Source organism: Nicotiana sylvestris, chromosome 9 (genome assembly GCF_000393655.2).
Source record: "Nicotiana sylvestris chromosome 9, ASM39365v2, whole genome shotgun sequence".
Lineage (NCBI taxonomy): Eukaryota > Viridiplantae > Streptophyta > Magnoliopsida > Solanales > Solanaceae > Nicotiana > Nicotiana sylvestris.
Window position 1 is genome coordinate 192,691,583 of NC_091065.1, and position 22,438 is coordinate 192,714,020.

At 32.4% G+C, this 22,438-nt stretch overlaps 4 protein-coding genes across 4 annotated transcripts; 1 reads left to right on the forward strand and 3 right to left on the reverse strand.

Moving 5' to 3' along the window:
* Positions 1–676: 676 nt before the first annotated feature.
* LOC104218117 (cystinosin homolog) lies at positions 677–4,585 on the forward strand. Its single transcript, XM_009768517.2, has 8 exons — positions 677–977; positions 1,077–1,209; positions 2,015–2,104; positions 2,236–2,360; positions 2,962–3,004; positions 3,206–3,323; positions 3,440–3,489; positions 4,119–4,585. Exons 1-8 carry the CDS (start codon positions 859–861, stop codon positions 4,263–4,265), a joined length of 825 nt encoding a protein of 274 aa, XP_009766819.1. The 5' UTR covers positions 677–858; the 3' UTR covers positions 4,266–4,585.
* A 240-nt stretch (positions 4,586–4,825) lies between these two features.
* On the reverse strand, positions 4,826–7,747 carry LOC104218118 (myb-related protein 315-like). Its single transcript, XM_009768518.2, has 3 exons — positions 7,476–7,747; positions 6,357–6,486; positions 4,826–5,748 (listed from the first exon to the last, which is right to left on the reverse strand). Exons 1-3 carry the CDS (start codon positions 7,606–7,608, stop codon positions 5,181–5,183), a joined length of 831 nt encoding a protein of 276 aa, XP_009766820.1. The 5' UTR covers positions 7,609–7,747; the 3' UTR covers positions 4,826–5,180.
* A 7,169-nt stretch (positions 7,748–14,916) lies between these two features.
* Positions 14,917–16,047, reverse strand: LOC138878768 (uncharacterized). The gene has a single exon (XM_070158462.1). It carries the CDS (start codon positions 16,045–16,047, stop codon positions 14,917–14,919), a length of 1,131 nt encoding a protein of 376 aa, XP_070014563.1.
* Positions 16,048–16,739: 692 nt separating this feature from the next.
* On the reverse strand, positions 16,740–18,394 carry LOC138878769 (uncharacterized). Its single transcript, XM_070158463.1, has 4 exons — positions 18,235–18,394; positions 17,691–18,058; positions 17,019–17,582; positions 16,740–16,919 (listed from the first exon to the last, which is right to left on the reverse strand). The coding sequence occupies exons 1-4, from the start codon at positions 18,392–18,394 to the stop codon at positions 16,740–16,742; spliced, it is 1,272 nt and encodes a 423-aa protein (XP_070014564.1).
* Positions 18,395–22,438: the final 4,044 nt, after the last annotated feature.

Sequence of the window (22,438 nt, forward strand, 5' to 3'; positions counted from 1 at the left end):
TTCATTTGTAAAAACTTCAGCACTAAAAACTGAAATTTTTTTGTCCTGGATTCATTAGTTTTGTCATAAAGCTTTTTCAAAAATTTCAGTAGATGATGCTGAAGTTATTTAGTTTATTTGTAAAAACTTCAGCACCATATAAGTTGAAGTTTTTGAAAAAAATTTCTAACATACTAGATAAATAATCAGATTGCCAACAGTATCTAAATCATAAATTTTAAAAACAATAAACGTGAAACAAATAAAATTATCATTGTTTACTAACTTACGTACGTGGAAATATTCACAAAATAATTGTCTACTAACTTACATAATTATTTATAATTTATTTTTAAATAATCTGATAAACATATTTATGGCAAGCATCCCATGAACTCAAATTTTATAGCAGCACCAACAACAACAGCAGAAGAAAGAAGAAGAAGAAGAAGAAAACAAAGGAGAAGAAGGAGGAGGAGAAGAAAGTGGGCTGAAATTGTTTAAAAAGTGAGTACAAGTTAAAACTTTTAAAAAATAAATATAAATTAAATGGGGCGATCAAATAGGCGCCCCGTGCCATTTTTACTCTTTAAAGCGGCTAGCTATGCACTTCCCCCAATGGAAGTAGGCGTGAACTGAGACGCAATTCGTGGCCGAATTCATTTACATATATAGCCACATCTTTGGGGCCCGATTCAGTTCATTTCCCAGGAGGGTCAAAAGGTCAGTAGGCCATTTAAACCGTACACAGTGCACCCAATGATTCCATTGGCTTAGCCATATTTCATCACCAAAAAGGAATCTTCACTTTACTACAAATATAAAGATTCACTCATTCATTTGTTTGGATTTGGAGAAAAACAATCCAAAGAGTAAGTTATGGCGGCGTGGAATTCAATTCCTCTGGAAGTTCTGTACAATACTTTAGGATGGATTGCTTTTTTCTCTTGGTCCATTAGTTTTTACCCTCAAGTCATCTTGAATTTCCGACGCAAAAGGTCCTCCCTTTTTATTTTCCTACTATTTTTTTTACATCAAAGTTCATACCATAATGGATTTTAATTTAAACCCTTTTTGTTTTGTGTATTGAAACGCAGTGTGGTGGGATTGAATTTCGATTTCGTGGTATTGAATTTGACCAAGCACTCATCGTATCTCATTTATAATGCTTCCATGTTCTTTAGTTCTGCTGTTCAGATGCAGTATCGTCAGAAATATGGCTATAATGAGGTTTGACTTTTTTGCTTTTTGTGGTTTTCTAGCTTAATTCCGCTGCTTTCTGTTCGAATTATATATATGGGGACAAAAAATTAAGATAGATTACTAATTTTAAATTGGCACTTAAGTAGGATCGAGGTTTAAAACAAACTACTGAACGGAAATTTGAGTGATTTAAGCATAGGAGTAATAACCTATTGATCTCAGGTTCAAATCGTAGCTACTACTTAGAACCATGAGGTTTTATGTTCAAATCCTAGGTCGAGGCATAGAAAACACTAGGTGATTCTTTCCATTTGCCTAAGCGTTGGTTGGCAGAGTTCACGGTACATGTGCTGGTGGGAGATAGCAGGTATACAGTTGAACACTCGAAGTGTGTGCGAGCTGGCCCGGACACCACCCATCATAAAAGAAAGGAAAATCTACATCTTAGCTACTATGACATTAGCTTAAGCCTACATCTTAGCTACAATGACATTAGCTTAAGCCCATCTTTGGTGGGAAGGATTATCTGGCATCTGTCCTTATGAGTTATAGCAAGCTGCTCGGTGGGCTAGTGAGGCACACAAGCTGGTGAGACACCATAAAGAAAAAGTACAAGAAGGCTGGTGAAAGCAAAATTTTTGGTTTGGAAAGCAATCCACTGGGGTTTCCTTGCTAACTGGTCACAAAGTAGTAGTAGTACTTTTGTCTTGTCTCATTTTCTTAAGAACTTTTAGTGTTTTGATCTCTTTTTAACTTGATTGATATTATGCGAAGAAGGCTTTCATGTAGTTCGATGACTTCCTTGCTTATTGCCTTGATTGTTTAACTGCAGATGATACCTGTGGCTGCCAATGATGTTGCTTTCTCAGTCCATGCTGTTCTATTGACAGCATTTACCCTGTTTCAGATTGCTATTTATGATGTAAGTGGACCATTCCTATTTGCTTTTTTAAGTTCAAATTTTCTATGGATAGGGAACTGGAAATGAGGTGAAGGACTGAGACCCTGATAAATGCCTTTTACTCACTTTGCCGATGATTGCTTTATTTACAGCGTGGAAACCAGAAGGTTGCAAAGACTTCTATAGCGATCGTGTCTGTTGCTTGGTTAACTGTTGCAGTTTGTGTGTTCGTAGCTCTCCCCAGCCATTCTTGGCTTTGGCTGGTCTCTTGCTTCAAGTAAGAACCCTTCCTGATTGAAACATAGTTCCTCCCCTTGAAAATCTCATCAGTTATTTTGATTGAAGTTAGAAGGCTAGCGCTGCCCGTGCTATCTATATCTCTTCTTCCAAGATTAATAAGGACTAACAAATAAGGCACCGATTTTTGAGTGTTTACTTAAAGGGTAAGAGATTTGTATAGTAATAGATGATCATACGTCAGCCTTCGCTGGCCACTTCCATAGTACCTTTTTCCTTTGGATAACCGAGAAATCCCCGAGGCTAGTGGTACACGGTTTGAAACTCAATGGATAATGGCCGTCCCTCTACCCTTCCACTTAAATACCTGGCTTCTGTCTGCGCAGGGTTCGAATCTGTGACGTCCGCCTAACCGACACATCACGTGATGAGCTCTTACCACTAGACCAAAAACGGGTGGGGTGGGGTGGGGGTGATGAGTGTACTTCTGAAGTACCTTATGAGCTTGATATCTTCTTTGTCATTTTCTTTCTAAAAGGCAAGTTTTTATACCTTATATACATGGTGTATGAGTTATTTAGATTCACTGGTAATGTGCATGTTCCAAGTGCTAATGTTTTATGTTTGACTCTTGATTGCAGCACGTTGCAGGTTGTTATGACAGTGATTAAATACATTCCTCAGGTAATAACTGCATACGTTCAGCTTGTTTGTTTTCAAAATTCTTGCACCTTCCGATCAATTGGGCTCTCTTTTTGGTTCTCTTTACTTTAAATACTAGAATTGTTTGATACGTGTATAGTCCTGTATTTCATTGATTCTGCTTGTTAGTGTAAGATTCATTCTACAGTCTGGATTAACTTCTTGCCTCTTTCAAATCTATAGGCTATTATGAACTTTCAGCGGAAGAGTACTATTGGATTTAGTATTGGCAACATTTTGCTGGACTTGCTTGGAGGTTTGACGAATTATGGACAGATGGCAGTGCAATCCATAGATCAAAGTGAGTTTCTGTCTTTCAAATATATGGACTTCTTCAGAACTAGTTAAATTTCTAGTAAAGTATAAGAGAAGTTATATTATGTGCTTAATATACTGTTTGAAACTCCTTTTCCACAGATTCCTGGGTGAACTTTTATGGAAACATAGGCAAGACTTTATTATCACTGGTACGGAATGTTACTTTTTATCCATCTATATATTTGCTGTGATCATCATGTCTATAGCTATTATACCTGATTTCGCTGTTTAAAAACTTTATTATACTTTGTTCTCTTTATAGATCAATTAATGAGATAATGAGGGGTTACACTTCCAATGGTATAAAATATACTCCCTCCGTCCCAATTTATGTGGCACTCTTTCCTTTTTAGGCAGTCCCAAAAAGAATGCTACCTTTCCTTATTTAAAAACAATTTATTTTTAAAATTCCTTCTTTACAAACAACAACAACATACCCAGTGTAATACCACAAGTGGGGATAATTTCTTCTTTACCCTTAATAAATTGATTTACAACCACACAAATACTATGGTTTGTTTTAGACCACAAATTTTAAATGTCTTCCTTCCTTTCTTAAACTTCGTGCCGAGTCAATGGGGCGGAGGAAGTAGCAAATTAGAGCTGGAAATGGTGCAAGGCCTTCTTGGTTTGAGCTAGGGATACTGGGATACCTTCACATAAAACCAATAAAAAATAATTTCTTCCTAATTAAGTTCCTCTTTTTTCCTAATGTTAGCAGTTCTATTGATAGTATCATGAGGCTCTGACTATTTGGTTTGGTGGATGAATGTTGCAGATATCAATATTCTTTGACATTCTCTTCATTTTGCAACATTATGTGCTCTATCCTGCTTGGAAGACTGCAACTTCTCGAGATGTTGATGTGATAGGCAAGAAACCATTGCTTAAATCTTCCGATCATGAAAACAAAGAAGATGTATAATGCATCATTCATATGAAAATGTCTCCACTGTAAAATAGAAAATATATATTTTAATCATGCATACAGTTACACTGAAATAGATGAGCCTAAATGGAGCGGCATGGACAATGAATTCATATAGCCGACCCCAACTTGCTGGTGTTGAGGCATATGTATTGTTGTACACTAGTTATGAAGTAAAGAAATTTCTTAAGAGAAAAGAAACTGCTTCAGTAACTTTCCTCTTTTGTGAATATGTAAGCATGAAGAAACAATGTTGGTGACATGCCTTGCATGTGTTCTTTGGCTTTTATGTGTATCTAGTTGGCTGATTGATGAAAGATGATAACCGAACTCTTAACATGGTGTGATATCAACGTTTCTTTTTGAGAAGTTTTTCCAAACTGACTAGTGTAGTTTACAAGTCATGTTCATCGCAGTGTTATCAAAGGCGCGTTTAAGCCCTGACGCGAGGCTCAAAACATGTTGAGCGGTACACCTTGCTTAACATGCGCTTCAGTGTTGTCATCAAGGCTCTAAGACATATTTTTCCTTGCTAACGAGCGTAATCTGAAAGAGCCGATACTAAACAGTTGATATTTCACTTTATCGTAAATTTTCTTCAATTTCTTTGCCCATATATTTAGTACACATGCTTATAGATATTAGTCTTGGATTACACATACATATTTGTAATTTTTCTCCGTTTGTGCCTTTCTTCCTTAAAGCCCATACTTTATTTGCATTTTGCGCTTAAAACCCCAACGGACCTTAGAGCTTTTTTGCGCTTCTCACATCGCACGGCAGTAGTTCAATAACAGAAAGGACCTCTTTTTGAAAATGAATTCGAGAAAGTTGTGTATTAATCTAGAATACTTATGATAGAAAAGGATAGATGTAGCTATGGAGATAGAAGGAGGAACAGAAATAGAGTAATCAATGGTTGTAGTTTCTCCAAAAGAAAAAGTCTTCTCCAACTCCATGTTGATTGACATTGTTGTCCCATGAGAAAAGTGAATCCACACTGTAAAACCATTGCTGCATAGAGTCTTGTCCTTCTGCAGGGACAACATTACTTGAGGATTCTGTAGCAACTGATGCTGATGAAAGATTGATGGATTCAGCAGTTTCCAAAGAATATGACACAGTTTCAGTAGTATTGCTCAACAAGTCCACATCCAAGTTTCCACACAAATTGGAACACTCATTCTCTACTACTGAGAAATCATTAGTAATATCATCAATCTTGATGTCTGTTTCTGTCTTCTTAGTTTTACTACTTGTCGACGAATTCATTGTTTCATGATCATGTGTTTGCATGTTGGATTGTGTGATCATCTCGTCTGGTTTTTGTTCAAGATTTTCAAGATTAATTGGCTTAATTGGATTGTGAGTTAAAGGGTCTATTCCCAGAAGCTTTAATCTCTTCTTAATCCGAGTGTTCCAGTGGTTCTTGATTTCATTATCAGTCCGGCCTGGAAAATGTGATGCTATCTTAGACCACCTGCATAAAGAGTTTAACAGAAAAGTTTTAAGTTTTATACACAAACAACAACTCAGTATAATTCCACAAGTGGAGTTTGGAGAGGATAGTGTGTACGCAGACCTTATCCCTACCCTGGGATAGAGAGGCTGTTTTCCGATAGACCCTCGGCACAAGAAGATGAAAAGCGACAATAGAATAATAAAAAACAGTTGTATAAAGTTTTTTTTCAAAATTACATTTAGTTGGCCTACAAACAGCAGTTAACTCTTAATGACACCTGAAAAGTGATAACTTACATACACTAATAATGTAAAGATTTTTGCACTACCATGAATTGTAACATGTCATAGCAGGCAACTTGCTTAATTTTCAAGTTATTTATCTCATTTTTACGGATGATTATATGTAATTATCTTTTAGATGAGCTGAAAATTTTACAGTAACAATGCATAGAAGTTAAACTCTCTGAAAAATAGAATAATAACCTATTATATCGGTTAAATTAAACTCATAGTATAAACGTTATTTACTTTTCGGTGTATATAACTTAAATCCTTATCTGAATCAACATTAAATGGTGAAAAATATGCAATAATATTGCTCTATACTATCTCAAATGAACAAACCTGTTACCAAAAGAGGCATGAAGTTGTATAATCTGATTCTCTTCAGCTTCTGATAGTGGCTCTCTTTTAAGATCTGGTCTCAAATAATTAATCCATCTTAGTCTGCAACTTTTTCCACATCTCTGTAAACCTTCATCACACAATAATTCAGTGTCACAAATTAAGCATTGTACTTTTAATCATCTATATAGGAAAAAAATTGTTAAAATATGCGAGTTGCAAAACTCCGCGTGTAGGCGTTGCAGCTATGATATATACATACATCATCGAGTTAGAGTGTGGTGGAATGGTTGAGATCCCTATACTGTTAACCAGAAGTCTCGGGTTCGATCCTAAGGAATAGAGAACTAAGGGGTCGTCTGGTTGGAAAACAAGTTATCTTAGGATTAGTTATCCCGAAATTGTTATCTTACCTCCCATAGGGATAAAAATATCACTCCAGTTTCGGGATAACTAATTTCGGGATTAGTTATACCGTGATTTTATCCCAACCAAACATGGGATAAATCATCTCAAATTAATCTCGGGATTATTATCTCTTATCCCTCGCATCAAACGATACCCAAGGGTACAAAGCACTTTATCCCTCAACGGTCATACCGGGCACGAATCTGAATTAGTCGAGCCGAGTATAGTTTGGATACCAGATGATTAGCACAAAAAAGAAAGATATAATAAATGCATACATTATCGAGTTGGAGTGTGGCGGAATGGTTGAGATCCCTCTACTGTTAACCAGAAGTCTCGGGTTCGATCCTAAGGAATAGAGAACTAAGGGGTCGTTTGGTTGGAAAACAAGTTATTTCAGGATTAGTTATCCCACCCTCCTATAGGAATAAAAATAACACTACAATCCCGGGATAACTAATTTCAGGATTAGTTATACTGCGATTTTATCCCAACCAAACATAGGATAAACTCATCTCAAATTTAATATCGGGATTTTTATCCCTTATCCCTCGTACCAAATGATACCTAAGGATACAAAGCACTTTATCCCTCAACGGTGATACCGGGCACGAGTCTGAATTAGTCAAGCTGAGTGTATTTCAGATACCAAATGATTAACACAAAAAAAGAAAGATATAATATATACAGACAGAAAGCAAAAACTGAAACCTGCAAACTTGGGAACCATTTTCCAACATTGAATGCCATTGTTAAGAATAAAGTTCAACAGCTTATGGTCTTCATCAATAGTCCAAGGACCTCTTTTTAATCCAATTTTATCACAACATGGCTGCCTTCCCATTTTAGTAGAGTCTTGTTTAGTGACTCTATTCAAGAGAGTTGTAAAGAAACTAAAGAATAGAGTTAAAAGCACAAATATATAGGTAATCTTTTTCTTCTTCTCAAGGGGAAAATGAAGAGGAGTTTGTATTAGAAGCAAAGAAAAGATGCTGCCAGATCAGTTAGGACAAATAATAAAAGAGATATGCTTCTTAAGAGGGGATATAAATGATTGATTGAAAAAAAAAATTGTAAAAGTTGATGTGCATGCAAGACCTTTTTTTTCTCTTTAGAAATGCAGGGTAAGACTGCGTACTATAGACCTTTATGGTTCGGTTCTTTCCTGGATTCCGCGCATAGCGGGAGTTTAGTGCACCAGGTTGCCCTTTATTTTTTAATAGAAGTGGTCAATCATCATCACATTAACCATTTACGGCCAGACCTTTGTATAACGACATCTCTATATAACAAGCATTCCCTCTAAAAGCCAAGTTTTTGTCGAAACCAATTTTTATGTTATGTGATAATATATGTCCTCTATAACAGCAGTTCTCTATAGCAGCAAAAAAATATCGGAACAAATGAGGCTTTTATAAAGAGGTTTAACCGTATATGGCACTTCTCAAATTTTTTTGATATAATGATATGATATCTGAAATTTGACAAGAGTGAGTTGCTCTAGTGGTAAGCACCCCAAGAGCAAAGTGGGGAGTTTTTGGAGGGAAGGATGTCGAGGGTCTATCGGAAACAGTCTCTCTACCCTAGGGTAGGGCTAAGGTCCGCGTATATACTACCCTCCCCATACCCCACTAGTAAGATTATACTGGGTTGTTATTGTTGTTGTTGTTGTTGATATAATATCTGAAATCTATTGGTCCGACTAATTAGGATTTGTGCACTGCATATGACCGATTAAAGGGTGACACACACCCTATCAAGAATTTTTCAATTTCAACGGTTCGAACATTAAGAATGAAGGGATCTCATCTATCCTACGATACTCCTCGATAGTGCAACTTCTCAATTGCTTGGAGTATAATAAACAATTCAGAAGGTATTATTTCTTTGACTTTTTTCTTTTCTTTTTTCTTCTATTTAGGAAGAAAATAATAAAGCAAGCCACAAAGTATCAACAGACGTGGGTCATCTTTGATTCCATTGAGAAATTTAATAAGAATATTTCAGCCAAAGTCTTCTTCATTAGTGTTTATTCTGCTGCCAAAAATAAATAATTTTTTTTATTAATACTCAAATGGATTATTCCTCTTGTCCCTTTAAAGCTGGCCAGTTTTGTCGTTGTAGGCAACTCCTTTTCTTGTTTAGTGCAAATTTAATTTGCTATCTCACATACTATTAACTTGTAACTATCTCAAGCCAGAAAATTAAAACAATAAGGTGACAGAGATTAAGCTAACGTTGGACCATAAATTCCCAAATTTATTTTGAAAAATCTGATTTAGGTAAAATTTGGTTTGAAGATGAAAATGTGTTTGGACATCAATTTTCAAAACATATTTCACTTTTCTTTTTTGGTTGAGAAAACATGAAACATGACTTATACCCACAAGTTCTAAAAACTATCACAATTCACAAATACCCTTCATCAATAACATTCATTATATTATCGCAAACTATAGTCCTGAACATAAATAAATTTGGTACAAAATTATCATTTTTATAACGAACTACATAATACACTATCAGATGAACGAGAAGACGAAGCAACATTGTTACAAAATAATAAATGGTAAGCTCTTTTATAAAATACAAAAGTTTGGGGCAATTTTTAAAAAATGCAATAGTAATATTTTGGGCCAAAACCAGCTCTCGAGCTGAATTTGGGATTTGGATTTGGGTTTTGAGAATTTACCAAAATATAAATAAAATTTATGAACAAACATGTGTTTGCCAAAAGAAAACCCAAATTTGGCAAAATCTATGGTAAAAAACGGGTCGTCATTCCAAGAATATCCACGTCGCACCACTTTAAAAAAACCAAAAAAAATCGTACTCGTCACATTAAACAAAATAAAATTAAATACTTATGTGGTACATGGTGAAAGAAAAGTTGGATGACTAGAGGCGGACCTACAGCCATGTTTGAGGGGTCACGTGAACCCCTTAATTTCGACAAAAACTTTATATATACATAGTTGTATATACGTTGGAGACCTCTTAAATATTTTCCTTGGCACCCTCATTAACAAAATTACGCCTACAGCAATAGTCCGCTTCTAAGAATAAGTCTTGCTCCTTGTCACACGACGAGGGTTCGAAACCCGCTTGCTATAATTTTTTTGATGGTGCCCCCGTTATTCTCAAATCCTGGGTCGGCCTCTGTGGATGACTATCCATAAAATTACTCCGGATAAAGATAAAAGAAATTCTCAATTTGAACTTTACATCACTAAGCTTAGCTACTTTAATTTGTCAAAGGTCAAAGCAATTAGCAAAATTTCAACCAATCAAAAAGTCAAGAGTTGTTAATCATGTTGTGGTTTTCTTTGGTGGCATAAAGGGTTCTATTACTCTGTAAAGCAACGTAAAATAAAACATCATTATCAGATTTTAAGGAATTAATTAAAAAAATACTTCAAACCAAATTATACAATTAAAACTTAATAAACAAATTAAACATTGAGTTCATGTACCTATCTAAGTTTTTTCACGCATACAAGTCAGGCATATATTCTCTAATGATTGTTATGAACTCAATTCAAGTCAAGTTCAACGAACGAAGTTTAAAGAGTAGTTTAAGCAGTTGTTTTAGTGATTTTATATTTAAAATATTGAAGAACATGATTTTCTAGGATTTTATACAGTACAATATACATAGACAAGAGGGGTTAGCTCTGATGGTAAGCAACCTCCGCTTCCAACCAAGAGGTTGTGAGTTCGAGTCTCCCCAAGAGCAAGGTGAGAAGTTCTTGGAGGGAAGGATGCCCGGGAGTCTATTTGGAAACAGCCTCTCTACCCCAGGGTAAGGGTAAGGTCTGCGTACACACTACCCTCCCCAGACCCCACTAAGTGGGATTATACTGGGTTGTTGAAAAAAAAAATATACATAGTTTACTAGCCTATTTGGCCAATCTTTTAAATCCACTTATTTTAAGAAATACTACTCTTTTTAAAAAGTGTTTTTCTCAAAAGTAATTTCGGGGAGAAGCAACTTGTGTTTGGTTAATTAATTTGAAAAGTACTTTTGAGTAGCAATTATTATTTGGCAAAGCTGTAAAAAAGTATTTCTAAGTGTATTTTTCTCAAAAAGTATTTTTTTTTTTTTAAAAAGTGCTTCTGGAGAGAAACTACTTTTTTCAGATTCTCCAAAGCTGCTTCTGCTTCTCCTCAAAAACACTTATTTTTCTTCTAAAAGCTTCGCCAAACACTTCAGCTTTGCAAAAAAAAAAAAAAAAAAAAAAAAAAAAAAAATTTTGAAAAATAAAATATTTTTGGCCACGGAGAAACATGGCCAAATAGGCTATTACTAAAGTTTCTCTCTCTTAACAATAAAAATTGAACATTCTTGCAAGTACGGCTCTCTAAAATGCGATTTATAAATACCATTCTGCAATTCCGATTTACAATTCGGATTCTCAATTTATTATTTATAAGTCGCTTATAAGTATCATTTTTCAGTTGCAATTTATAAGTCGCATTTCTCAATTGCGATTATAAGTCATATTTGTTAATTGCATTTTCAATTGATATATTGTATTTCTCAATTCCTTGATTATAGTCATATTTGTGGATTGCGATTATAATTACTATTAAATAGAAGAAAGAAAGAGAAGAAAAAAATTACTCGTATAACTTTTACATGAAATAATGCATTTTTGATCATTTTTACTTAACTAGTGTAACTTTCCTAAAATTACATATCTAGCTTAAATGCCGAATGTTGGGACAAAGCCTACATAAACTATTTATTTCTTTATTTTATTTTTATTTTTTACCATATATAAAAACGTATTATTTCTTTTAAAAATAGATTAATAAAAAAATAATGTGACATAATAATTTTTGTATTATAAATACTTAAATAGTATGTAATTGTCTATCTATGTTACTTACCGTATAACCATACGTATATTATAATCTGTACGAAGAACTTATTAGCCAGGATTATTCTGATAAATTTTTTTGCTTGAAATAATATGACATATAGAAAAATGATATTTGTATAACTAATATACTACAAAGTTTTTTTGCCATTTTCGCCCGACTCATACATCTCATAAATTTAATACGAGGTATAGGGTTTCAGAAATCTATCTATCTATATATAATAGAAATCTATCCATCTATATATAATAGGAGAGGCAAAGACACCATTGTAAGCCAAGTGACAACATAATAAAAGCCACTTGGCAATTTCTTTTTAAAATTATTATGCACTATGTGTCATTAATAATTAGTTACTATTTTTGAATTTGAATTTTAAACATAGGAGAAAAGTCTAATTTGAATTTGAAATAATTACAAATTTTATATTGAAAATAAAATATAAGAAAAGTCTAATTGCTTATTTCATATAATGTAGAAAAAAGTTCTAAGAATATTCATACATTTTAATTATACTAGTCTTTATGTTCGTGTGATGTACGCGATATCTTGTGCTAAATATTAAACATGTGCTAAAAGTAATACACTTTTAATGCGTAAACTACTTGTTATTCGTACATATAAAGTTAAATAATTAGTTCCTTGAAATAAAAAATAATAATATATAATTCAAACCAATTTATTAATAAAGTTTAGCACAATTGATCAAGGATAAAACTGTTGCAAGTAGATATATTTCAAATTATTATATTAAAATTGGTAAAAAGACGACTAGCTCAATAACGCTAGTAGATAAGAGCATGAGTATTTCTTGTCTTTGTGACGCATTTCTTTAATATGAACTAGTATTAGTACTCGTGCGACGCACTGACAAATCATTTCAAATTGCAATGTATGTTGTTTGAATCGTGTACAAATAACCTTAAAATATATATCTCTCGGATAAAAATTATATAACATGAGAATTTAATTATGAAGCAGGATCGTAGTAGACAACCAATCTATTTAACATATATTTGTAGCAACCTGACCCCTTGATTTTAGTACTTGCATTTCATTCCGTGGTGGATATTAAAGAATACTAAACATGTCATATTGTGATCAGTCTTGTTCGAGCACATTAGATCATATTATTTTAATAAAATTCTTACAGTCACTTTATTTTTATCAGGAAGTCAAATATGTCTTATTCATCACATTATTTTTACGTAAATTCTTTTTTTTTTGTTTATTTTCTTATAGTTATTGTATTATTTAATATTTCATATTATTATACCATCATATAATTTTTTGTTAGCTTATAATTAAGTTAATGTCTTGCTTATTATCCTTTTAATAGTACATGATAAAAATAAATGTTTAATTCTAGAAATTTGATATATTTTTATGCTTTTATCCTCTTATTCATAATATTTTAATCATTTAAATTTGTCAGTAATATTTTTAAATATAATTAATTATTTTATTTTATCTATATTAAAATTAACTTAAAGTATAAGTATCCTCACACTACCTCTATTTTCTTTTTAATATACATTCTCTTTCCTACTATAAATGTTAATTAGTTTTATATTAATACATAAGTTATTTGATTATCATGTTCCAAATATATTGAGTTCTTTTATAATTAATTTTGTATTAGATGCAGTTAAATTTTCTTTCTTTTTTAGCTATAAGATAAAATTTAATTTTAATTTTAATTTTCATTATTAAGATTACCAATATTAGAATTTTTTTGTATTTTTAAAAAATTTATTTAATCATAGAAAAAAATTCTTAATTTTATGAACACATTATTTCTAAATATTGAATTAATGTTTTTACTATCATTTTAATTCTTTACGTAATATTTTTTTAAAAAAACAAAATTCATCTCAAACTCAAATAATTCTTATCATTTTATTTTCTAAACTGGACCACATTTTCAAAAAAGTATGCTATAAATTCAAACTCAAACTAACTGCACTCGATTCAGATGTTAATCATAAGTCTAAAATATTAATACATAAGTGATTTGATTATCATGTTCTAAATGTATTGAGTTCTCTTATAATTAATTTTATATTAGATGCAGTTAAATTTTTGTTCTTTTTTAGCTATAAGATAAAAATTAATTTTTAATTTTCATTATTAATATTACCAATATTAGAAATTTATTTTGTATTTTAAAAATTTATTTAATGATAGAAAAAAATTTCTTAATTTTTTGATCACATTATTTCTAAATATTGTAATAATATTTTTACTATCATTTTAATTCTTTACGTAATATTTTCAAAAAAAAAATCCCATCTCAAACTCAAATAATTCTTATCATTTTATTTTCTAAACTAGACCGCATTTTCAAATAATTATGCTATACATTCAAACTCAAACTAACTGCACTCGATTCGGATATTAATCACAGAAAAATATTTTCTTAACTGTTTGAACATATTATATCTAAATGTTTTAGTAATATTTTCATTGTCATTTTACTTCTTTACATATTTTTTTTTCTTTTTTAGTTTGAAGATACAAATTTAATTTTAGTAAAATTACCTATATTAGAAATTTATTTTATAATTTAAAATTTTATTTTTTATTGTTATTTTATTTTTCATAAATAAGACTTCAATTCCGGGGTATTACTCATAATTTGAGCATTCGCATCGTAGTTTTAAGAACTTTCTAATCTTAAATTCAAATAGTCTTTTCTTTTCATTTCTACTAGTAAATTTCTAATAAGTTAACGTAATTTTCCTATTTTTAATCTAATATATAGTCTTATTATGTTTTATGTGGCTTTTCATTAACTCGTAGCTTTATTTAATATCATTCTCAACTACTTTTCTTTAATAATATAAGATAAATATATAATTTTTTAATTATCAAATAAATATTTATTTTATTTCAAAAATATTACTCGAAAAGTTTAAATTATTTAAAATTTAATAATATTTTTAAGTATTGTATATTTACTTTATATTATTTTCTAAACTTATGATTTATAAATGTCCTTACATTATCTCTAATTTATTTTTATTGTTCAATATTTTTAGTTTTTTATTTTACTATTAGACTTGAGTTATGTGGACTTATATTATAATTTTTTTATCATAATATAAAAAACTTTCTCATCTCAAATTTAAATAAGTTTTACACTTTTTTTTAGGTAATTAGCATTTTATTAATCACCGATAATCTTTACATTTCATAGCCTGCTTATAACTCAGCAGCTATATCTATCAAAAACTCAAGAAAAACAATTTCATCCTACATACTATGTCTAATGAAACATAAAATGTTGAACTAAACTACTGATTCCTTTTGTAGCTCGCACATTACATATGTAGGCTATTTCTCTAGCTATACTATCAGCACTTCTACTTCTCTGTTGAAATATTCTCATGTTCCTTTCAATCCAAACACCATGGGTTACCTCTGCATAAACCATTATGTATAGTTGTGCTCCATAGGATCTGCCCTTAGCTCTCTGTGTTATCCATTCTTGATGTTGCCCCCAGTTATCTCCAATTACTTCTTGCCTTCGCATCCATTGTAGTACCTTTTGCCACACTGTTTTAGTAAAGGAGCAGCTCACAAACAGATGATCTCTAGTTTCATCATTCAGCTGACATAAGGAATATCTTGGATCCACATTGACTCCCGATTTAATCAATCTATATGCAGTTAGAAGTGTACCTTGCAACTGTACCCACATTGTGAATATAACTTTTGGTTTAGCTTTATTTTTGAACATCATAGAATTCCACACAACTCTTGGACTATTTCCCAGTAACTGATAATAGAACTGGCTGATCATGCTCTTTTTGGCTTGTTGCCTATGTTGAATTTGTTGTAGTACTGTTCTGGCACTTAGAATCTGTCTCACCATCCAGCTTGCCTGTTGTGGGATTGCTATGTCTTCTATCCTCTTATCTTTGATGTAGTATGCATGAATCCATCTTATCCATAAGCTATCTCGTTTGCTTGCTACATCCCAACACAGTTTTGCTATAGCTGCCCTGTTCCACATTTGTAAATTAATCAAACCATATCCCCCTCTTAACTTAGGTGTACACATCCTATCCCAAGCCACCAGGGATTTTTTGGTAATGGTGTTGATCCCAGGCCAAATATAACTTCTGCAATAAGCCGCTATCATCTTCATAACTTTCATTAGTAAGTTGAATAGTTGTGACCAGTAAGATTGAATACCAAATAGGACAGTTTGTACCAGCTGCACTCTTCCCGTATAAGAGAGCTTTTTGGCAGTCCATGAAAAAATCCTTGCAACTATCTTTTCTATTAAAGGATGCCACTGTATCAGGGATAGTTTCTTGGTAGCAAGAGGAATACCAAGATATTTAAATGGTAATTCTCCTATTGTGTAGCTCAACTTTTGAATAATTTCCATCTTAGTACTCTGTTGTACTCCTCCAAAATACACTGAGTTCTTTTTCAAATTTGCTTGTAAGCCAGATACTTGAGAGAAATGATTGAAGCAGTCTTGAATATGAGAAACAGAATAATCCCTAACTTTGCACACCTTGGATGGAACTTAAAATCTTTCTCCTCCTTCAACTTGTTAAGATTTATGCTGAGATACTCCATTACAATTGCAAACAAGAAAGGGGATATGAGATCACCTTGTCTTAGGCTTTTGGCAACATCAAAAGGTAGAGTAGTCTCTCCATTAACCATAATAGTGTAGTTAACAGTTTTCACACATTCCATTGTCCAATTCACAAATCTTTCTGGGAATCCCATTTCAGTCATGACTTGCTCTAAAAAACTCCATTCAACTGAATCATAGACTTTTTGGAGATCAATTTTGATCATGCATCTGGCAGAAATGTTCTTCCTTGTATAAGCTTTGACTAGATTATGAGCTAATATAATGTTGTGTGATATCCTCCTTCCAGGTATGAAACCAGATTGAGCTTCACTTATCACTGATGCTATCACTTGTTGTATTCTGCCAGCTGGGACTTTAGAGATTAACCTGTACAACATGGTGCAACAAGCAATAGGTCTGTAATCTTTTATTGTACTAGGATTGACCATTTTAAGGACCAATGTGATAGAGGTACAATTCACTGCTTTATACTATTTTCCAGTACTGAAGAACTCTTTCACTGCTTGACTGACTTCATTGTTGATAATCACCCATGCCTTCTTGAAGAAGTAAGCATTGTAGCCATCAATTCCTGGTGCTTTGTCACTGTCAATAGCACATAATCCATTATAGATCTCTTTGTCAGTCACCTCAGCACATAGAGCAAGTTTCTACATTTGTGATAGTTTTCGCCCATTACTCATGATCATTCTATCAATTGCAGGCAGAGATTGAGCTGCTGATCCGATTAAAGATTTATAGAAATCTACCACTTCCTGCTTTATGTTGTCAGGTTGAACAAGTTTATCTCCCATGATTGATACAAGTTCATTTACTTGCTTTCTCTGACTTCTTTCCTTCATAACATCTGCAAAATACTTGGTATTAGAGTCTCCCAGTTTGATCCACTTAGTTATTGCTTTCTGCCTTAATACACTTTCTTCAATAAGGGACCACTTTTCTAAGTTCTGCAATAAGCTTTTCTCTTCTTCAATCAGATTGTCATTATATGCTGTAATTATCTTCTGTTGCACCTCCTCTAAGGTTGTTCTAGCTTGTTCAATCTTCATACTAATAGTTCTATAGTGCTCAGTGTTTAGGGTCCTGAACAAAGGCCTTAACCTCTTCAATTTTATCCAAATTTTCTTCATTTTGCCCTCAGCGAAAGATTGATTCCAGATTCTTTCTATAATGGATATAAAGCTTTCATGATCTGCCCAGACATTAAAAAATCTGAAAGGTGTTTTGCCAGGTTTGGGAGCTGAGGAAAGAGTTAATAGCATTGGACTATGATCAGATATGTATGGCAATCCATATTTAGTAGCCACATGACCCTACTGCATCATCCACTCATAATTGCCAAAAGCTCTGTCAATTCTGCTGCTGATCCTTTCTACACCATGTTGCTTGTTTGACTATGTGTAATAGTCACATGTCCATGCCAGTTCATTCAGAGTTAGATTAGCTACACAGTCAGCAAAGTCCTGCACTTCTGTATATGTAATGGGGTTGCCCATCTGCCTGTCATTGGTATGTAGGACTGCATTGAAATCCCCACATAGCAACCATGGTTTTGTATTTCCTGTAGCAATGTCCTTCAAACCACTCCATAATTGTTTCCTTTGCTCTATGGTATTGTAACCATATATAGCTGTAATTGCACAATCAATTATTCCCACCCTATCTTGTACCAAATAATGTATGTATTGAGCTGCAACACTTAGGATAGTAACATTATACCACTGCGAGTCCCAAGTAAACCATATCCATTTATTTGAAGCATCCTGATAGTTGGTAGCATAGTTCCACCCTGGCAGTATATTTGATATGATTTTACTAGCATTATGTTCCTTAACTCTTGTTTCCACTATGACTGCTAGTTTTATTCTTTGGTTACTAATATATTTTTTTAACTCTTTTTGTTTATACCTCTTATTCACCCATCTAATATTCCAAAATATCCACTTCATCAGTAAGTTAGCCTACCTCTTCCTTTATCAGGAGGTACACTACTCAAACACCATGATCCTTTAGTCAATGGTCCAAAAGAATTCCTCATAGCAATGGCTGATAAAGCTGGAAAATTTGTCATATCCAGTTCAAACCTGTCCTCTATAGCTTTGCCTTTGTCCATTGAGTTTTCCATTATGCTCTGTTGCTGAGATAAAAATCTTAGTTTTTTCCTATGATAAAAAATATTAGTTTTTTTTCTATTTATTCTTTATTATTGATTTTACATTATTCAATACCTAATATTATTACATTGTCATGTGAATTTTTATTAGCCTGTTTGAATTTAATATCTATTTTTACCTCACTCATTCTAATATAATATAGATAAAAATTAAAATACTTTCTCATCTCAAATTCAAATAATTTTTATCATTATATTTTCTTAATTGGATCATATTTTTAAAAAATTATGGTATGCTTTCAAACTTAAACTAACTAAACTCAATTCAAATATTAATCATAGAAAAATATTTTCTTAATTGTTTGAACACATTATATCTAAATGTTGTAGTAATATTTACGTATAAAATATTCGTTTGCACGATTTATCAATATTAATATGAATTTATTTTTCTTGTTATTAAAATATCTTTTGCTGATTATTTAATTTTTCTCTTACCTTATAATTAATTTGTATATTTTATGTAAGATCTTATTTTGCTGCTTGAATTTATTTAGTTTTTAAATTCAATAAATCTTTAATATCTTAAGTAATTTTTAGTTTTATTTTATATTTTAACTTACTCCAAAGTATAAATAGTCATAGGTTTTCTCAATTTTCGTCTTTATATATTATTCTTTTTCTATTATAGTTTTTAATTAATTTTTCACCTCCATATTTCTAGCTAACATAGAAGAAAATTTATGAGTGGATCAATATATAGATATAAATATAGATATAGATATATATATATATATATATATTTGTCTAGATCTATTTAGATTATGTATAAGATTCATTAAACTACCTCCATTAATTATATTTTTATATATAATTTCTAATTATTAATGTTGTCCTAAAATTACCAAGTGGCTTCATTTTAGCTTGCCACTTGGCTTAACCACATGCTTCACTACTCTCCTTTTAATATAACTAGTATTAAAACATGCGCGATGCATGGATCGTATTAAAGAATTATAATACTAAACATTTCAAATTGTGATCTTTGTTATTTGAGCATTGATCACATTGCTTTGAAAAATAAAAATTCAACCTCCATTTTTATTTTCAACATAATATATCTAATAAAAAATTCTATATGAAAATTTTCTATTATTCTATTTTTTTATTTTCTAAATTAATCATTAATATCTTCGTGCATTATCTACTTACTTCATTTTTTAATTAATTCAAAGTATAAATGTCCTCATATTATATCTATCTCATTAGTTGTGCATTTTTTAGATCTATCGTAAAATTTTAATTAATTTTTCGCATTTAACATTTTTACCTATAATCAAAATAATATCATATTTAGTACTAATTTGTGATATTGAATTTGTCCAGATTAAAAATAAAGAAGTTATTTTGTTATTTTATTATACATCTACTAATATTTTTAATAATTTTTAATTTTGTATTACTTGGCATAACCAATTAAAACTTTCTTCTCTTTTATTTCAATCATAAAATGTAGTTCACAAAAATTAATCCGAGGGAGAAATCACACAAATATTTTCTTTACTATCTTAATATATGTCAACAACATAAATTTACCTTGTCTCTTGTATTGAGGTCAAACCAGTTAATAAGTAAGCTCTAAGAGTATTGCACCATCAGAATTATTTGTTTCTGGGCTAGTTTTCAATTGATAAGCATACACAAAGATTCAAAAGTTAAAGAAGTATTACAAAAAATATCTATTAATAATTTTTGGGATTCAAAAAATCATATTACAACTTTGTGGAAATAATGGTCTTAAAACATGCCTGAATACATGATCAAATTAACATATGCATAAGCACATGAATAATCCTAATCCAGCACTATTCAAAGACATACAATTTAACAACCTCGTTAAAAACAATCGGAACCAAGATATCATAATTAAGTGATATGACAATTTCGAAATTGAAATCTTAAAATTGTAAACAATCTCTTAAAAAAGTATTAACATACCTTTTCTCGTAAAGGATACTTGTTAGTTAATGTTCAGTTCCCACATTGATCCAATTGTATTCATTTACCTTTGAAAATCTAGAAAGGTCAAATAGTTAGATGTTCTATATCATTTGTTTTACAAATAAAAAATTCAAATAAAATAACGTCTGAAACACTATTTATAAAAAACGAAGAGTACTCACATAAAATACGCTTTTAATTGAAATTTTTTTACTTACCAACTACTACAACATTAACTCGTGATTCTATTCTCATACTGTGATGACCTTTTAGGTCATCACTTGTGTTGTAATGAAATTCTACGTTTCGAGGCCTTAAAAACCTCCCTTAGCACCACCTCGATTTGTGTGCGCAGTCCGGACGCGTAGTCGGAAAGCTTAAATGTGAAAATATGTGAAAAATGATAAGTTTTGACTGTAAAATGAATAAATTTGACTTCGATCAATGTTTTGGGTAAACAGACCCGGACCCATGATTTGACGGTCCCGGAGGGTCAGAAAGAAAATATGGGACTTGGGCGTATGCCCGGAATCGAATTCCGAGGTTCCAAACCTGAGAAATGAATTCTTAAAGGAAATTATTTAAGAAAAATTGAAATGAAATTTGATTAAAACATGATGGTATCGGGCCTGTATTTTGGTTCTGGCGCCCGGTATAGGTCTTATATATGATTTAAGACATTTCTGTGAAATTTGGTGAAAAACAGAGTTTATTTGACGTGAATTGGACTTCCGGTTGAGGAGTTATGAACTTTGAGAGTTCTTGATGAAAATATTGAGTTTTGAGGTTTAATTCATGATTTACATGTTATTTCGATGATATGATCGGACGAGTAGGTCCATATGATGTTTTTGAGTTAGTATGCATACTTGGTTTGGAGTTCCGATTGCTCGGGTGAGTTTTGGGTAGGTTTCGGGATGTTTTAAACTTAAAACGAGAAGTTGCAGGTCTCTGAACCCACCAGTGCGGTCCGCAGTCGACCTCGTGCGGAGCGCGGTGGAGGCTGTGTAGCCACGGTCAACTTTGTGCGGTCCGCACAGGGTGCTGCTGTGGGGCCGAAGTCGACTTTGTGCGGTCCGCACAGGGCACTAGACCGCAGTACCCTCAGGAAGGCTTGTGCGGCCGCAGTCCATTTTGTGCGGTCCGCACAGGGGGTCTGAGAGGGGTATAAATAGACGTGATTTTCAGTCATTGTGCATTTTTCAAAACCCAAAAAACATAAGAGGCGATTTTTCAAACAACCTTTCTTCTCCAAATCAATTATAAGTCATTTTTAACTAGTTTTTTTTAATCATTAACGTCTTTTAACATGATTTCAACTTCAAATCAATGATTTTTATGGGGGAAATTGGGTGTTTCGGGTAGAACCTAGGTTTTTCAAAAATTAGGGATTTGGACCTCGATTTGAGATCCGATTTCAAAACAAATTACATATTTGAGCTCGTGGGGAATGAGTAATCGAGTTTTGGTTCGAACCTCGGGTTTTGACCACGTGGGCCCGGGGGCAATTTTGACATTTTGGGTAAAAACTTTGGAAAACTCATTTTTTCATGCATTCAAATTGATCCATTTAGCGTTTATTGATGAAATTAAGTAACTTGTGGGTAGATACGAGCGAATTGGCGGCGGAATCAAGGGATAAAGCTATAATTGAAATTTGAATTGTGTTCGAGGCATCGAGGTAAGTGTTTGGTCTAACCTTAGCTTGAGGGGTTAAGAGTTGTGTCTTATTTGCTACATGCTAATTGTGGAGTACGACGTATAGGCAAGGTGGCGAGTATCTATACGTTGGTGTCAAGCATGCCCGTGAGTCTTGTATTATAATTGTTATGACTCTGTTGTGGTTTATTGCGCTTCATATGTTGTTATCACCGTTGTTCCCTTGCCGGGAAGTTTGTTCGGTGTTATTGTTCCCTTGCTGGGATGTTATTGAAATATCATTTTTCCCTTGCTGGGAAGTTGTTATATTGCTCCTGTTCCCTTGCCGGGATTCCCTGTGATTATTGTTGGCTTGTAAATCGGAGCGGGCGGTACGCCTACCACAAGGTATAATGA

What these genes read in the sequence shown, in the direction of transcription:
- LOC138878768 (XM_070158462.1), bottom strand. Translation starts at nt 16,047, where the DNA reads ATGGAAATTATTCAAAAGTTGAGCTACACAATAGGAGAATTACCATTT.
- LOC104218117 (XM_009768517.2), top strand. Translation starts at nt 859, where the DNA reads ATGGCGGCGTGGAATTCAATTCCTCTGGAAGTTCTGTACAATACTTTA. An exon ending in TGGCTGGTCTCTTGCTTCAA is followed by an intron (nt 2,361 to 2,961) that starts GTAAGAACCCTT and finishes TCTTGATTGCAG; the next exon opens with CACGTTGCAGGTTGTTATGA. An exon ending in GCAAGACTTTATTATCACTG is followed by an intron (nt 3,490 to 4,118) that starts GTACGGAATGTT and finishes TGAATGTTGCAG; the next exon opens with ATATCAATATTCTTTGACAT.
- LOC138878769 (XM_070158463.1), bottom strand. Translation starts at nt 18,394, where the DNA reads ATGGAAAACTCAATGGACAAAGGCAAAGCTATAGAGGACAGGTTTGAA. An exon ending in ACCTCCTGATAAAGGAAGAG is followed by an intron (nt 18,059 to 18,234) that starts GTAGGCTAACTT and finishes ATATACTGCCAG; the next exon opens with GGTGGAACTATGCTACCAAC. An exon ending in ATCTAACTCTGAATGAACTG is followed by an intron (nt 17,583 to 17,690) that starts GCATGGACATGT and finishes ATGATGCAGTAG; the next exon opens with GGTCATGTGGCTACTAAATA.
- LOC104218118 (XM_009768518.2), bottom strand. Translation starts at nt 7,608, where the DNA reads ATGGGAAGGCAGCCATGTTGTGATAAAATTGGATTAAAAAGAGGTCCT. An exon ending in AATGGTTCCCAAGTTTGCAG is followed by an intron (nt 6,487 to 7,475) that starts GTTTCAGTTTTT and finishes TGTGTGATGAAG; the next exon opens with GTTTACAGAGATGTGGAAAA. An exon ending in CATGCCTCTTTTGGTAACAG is followed by an intron (nt 5,749 to 6,356) that starts GTTTGTTCATTT and finishes CTCTTTATGCAG; the next exon opens with GTGGTCTAAGATAGCATCAC.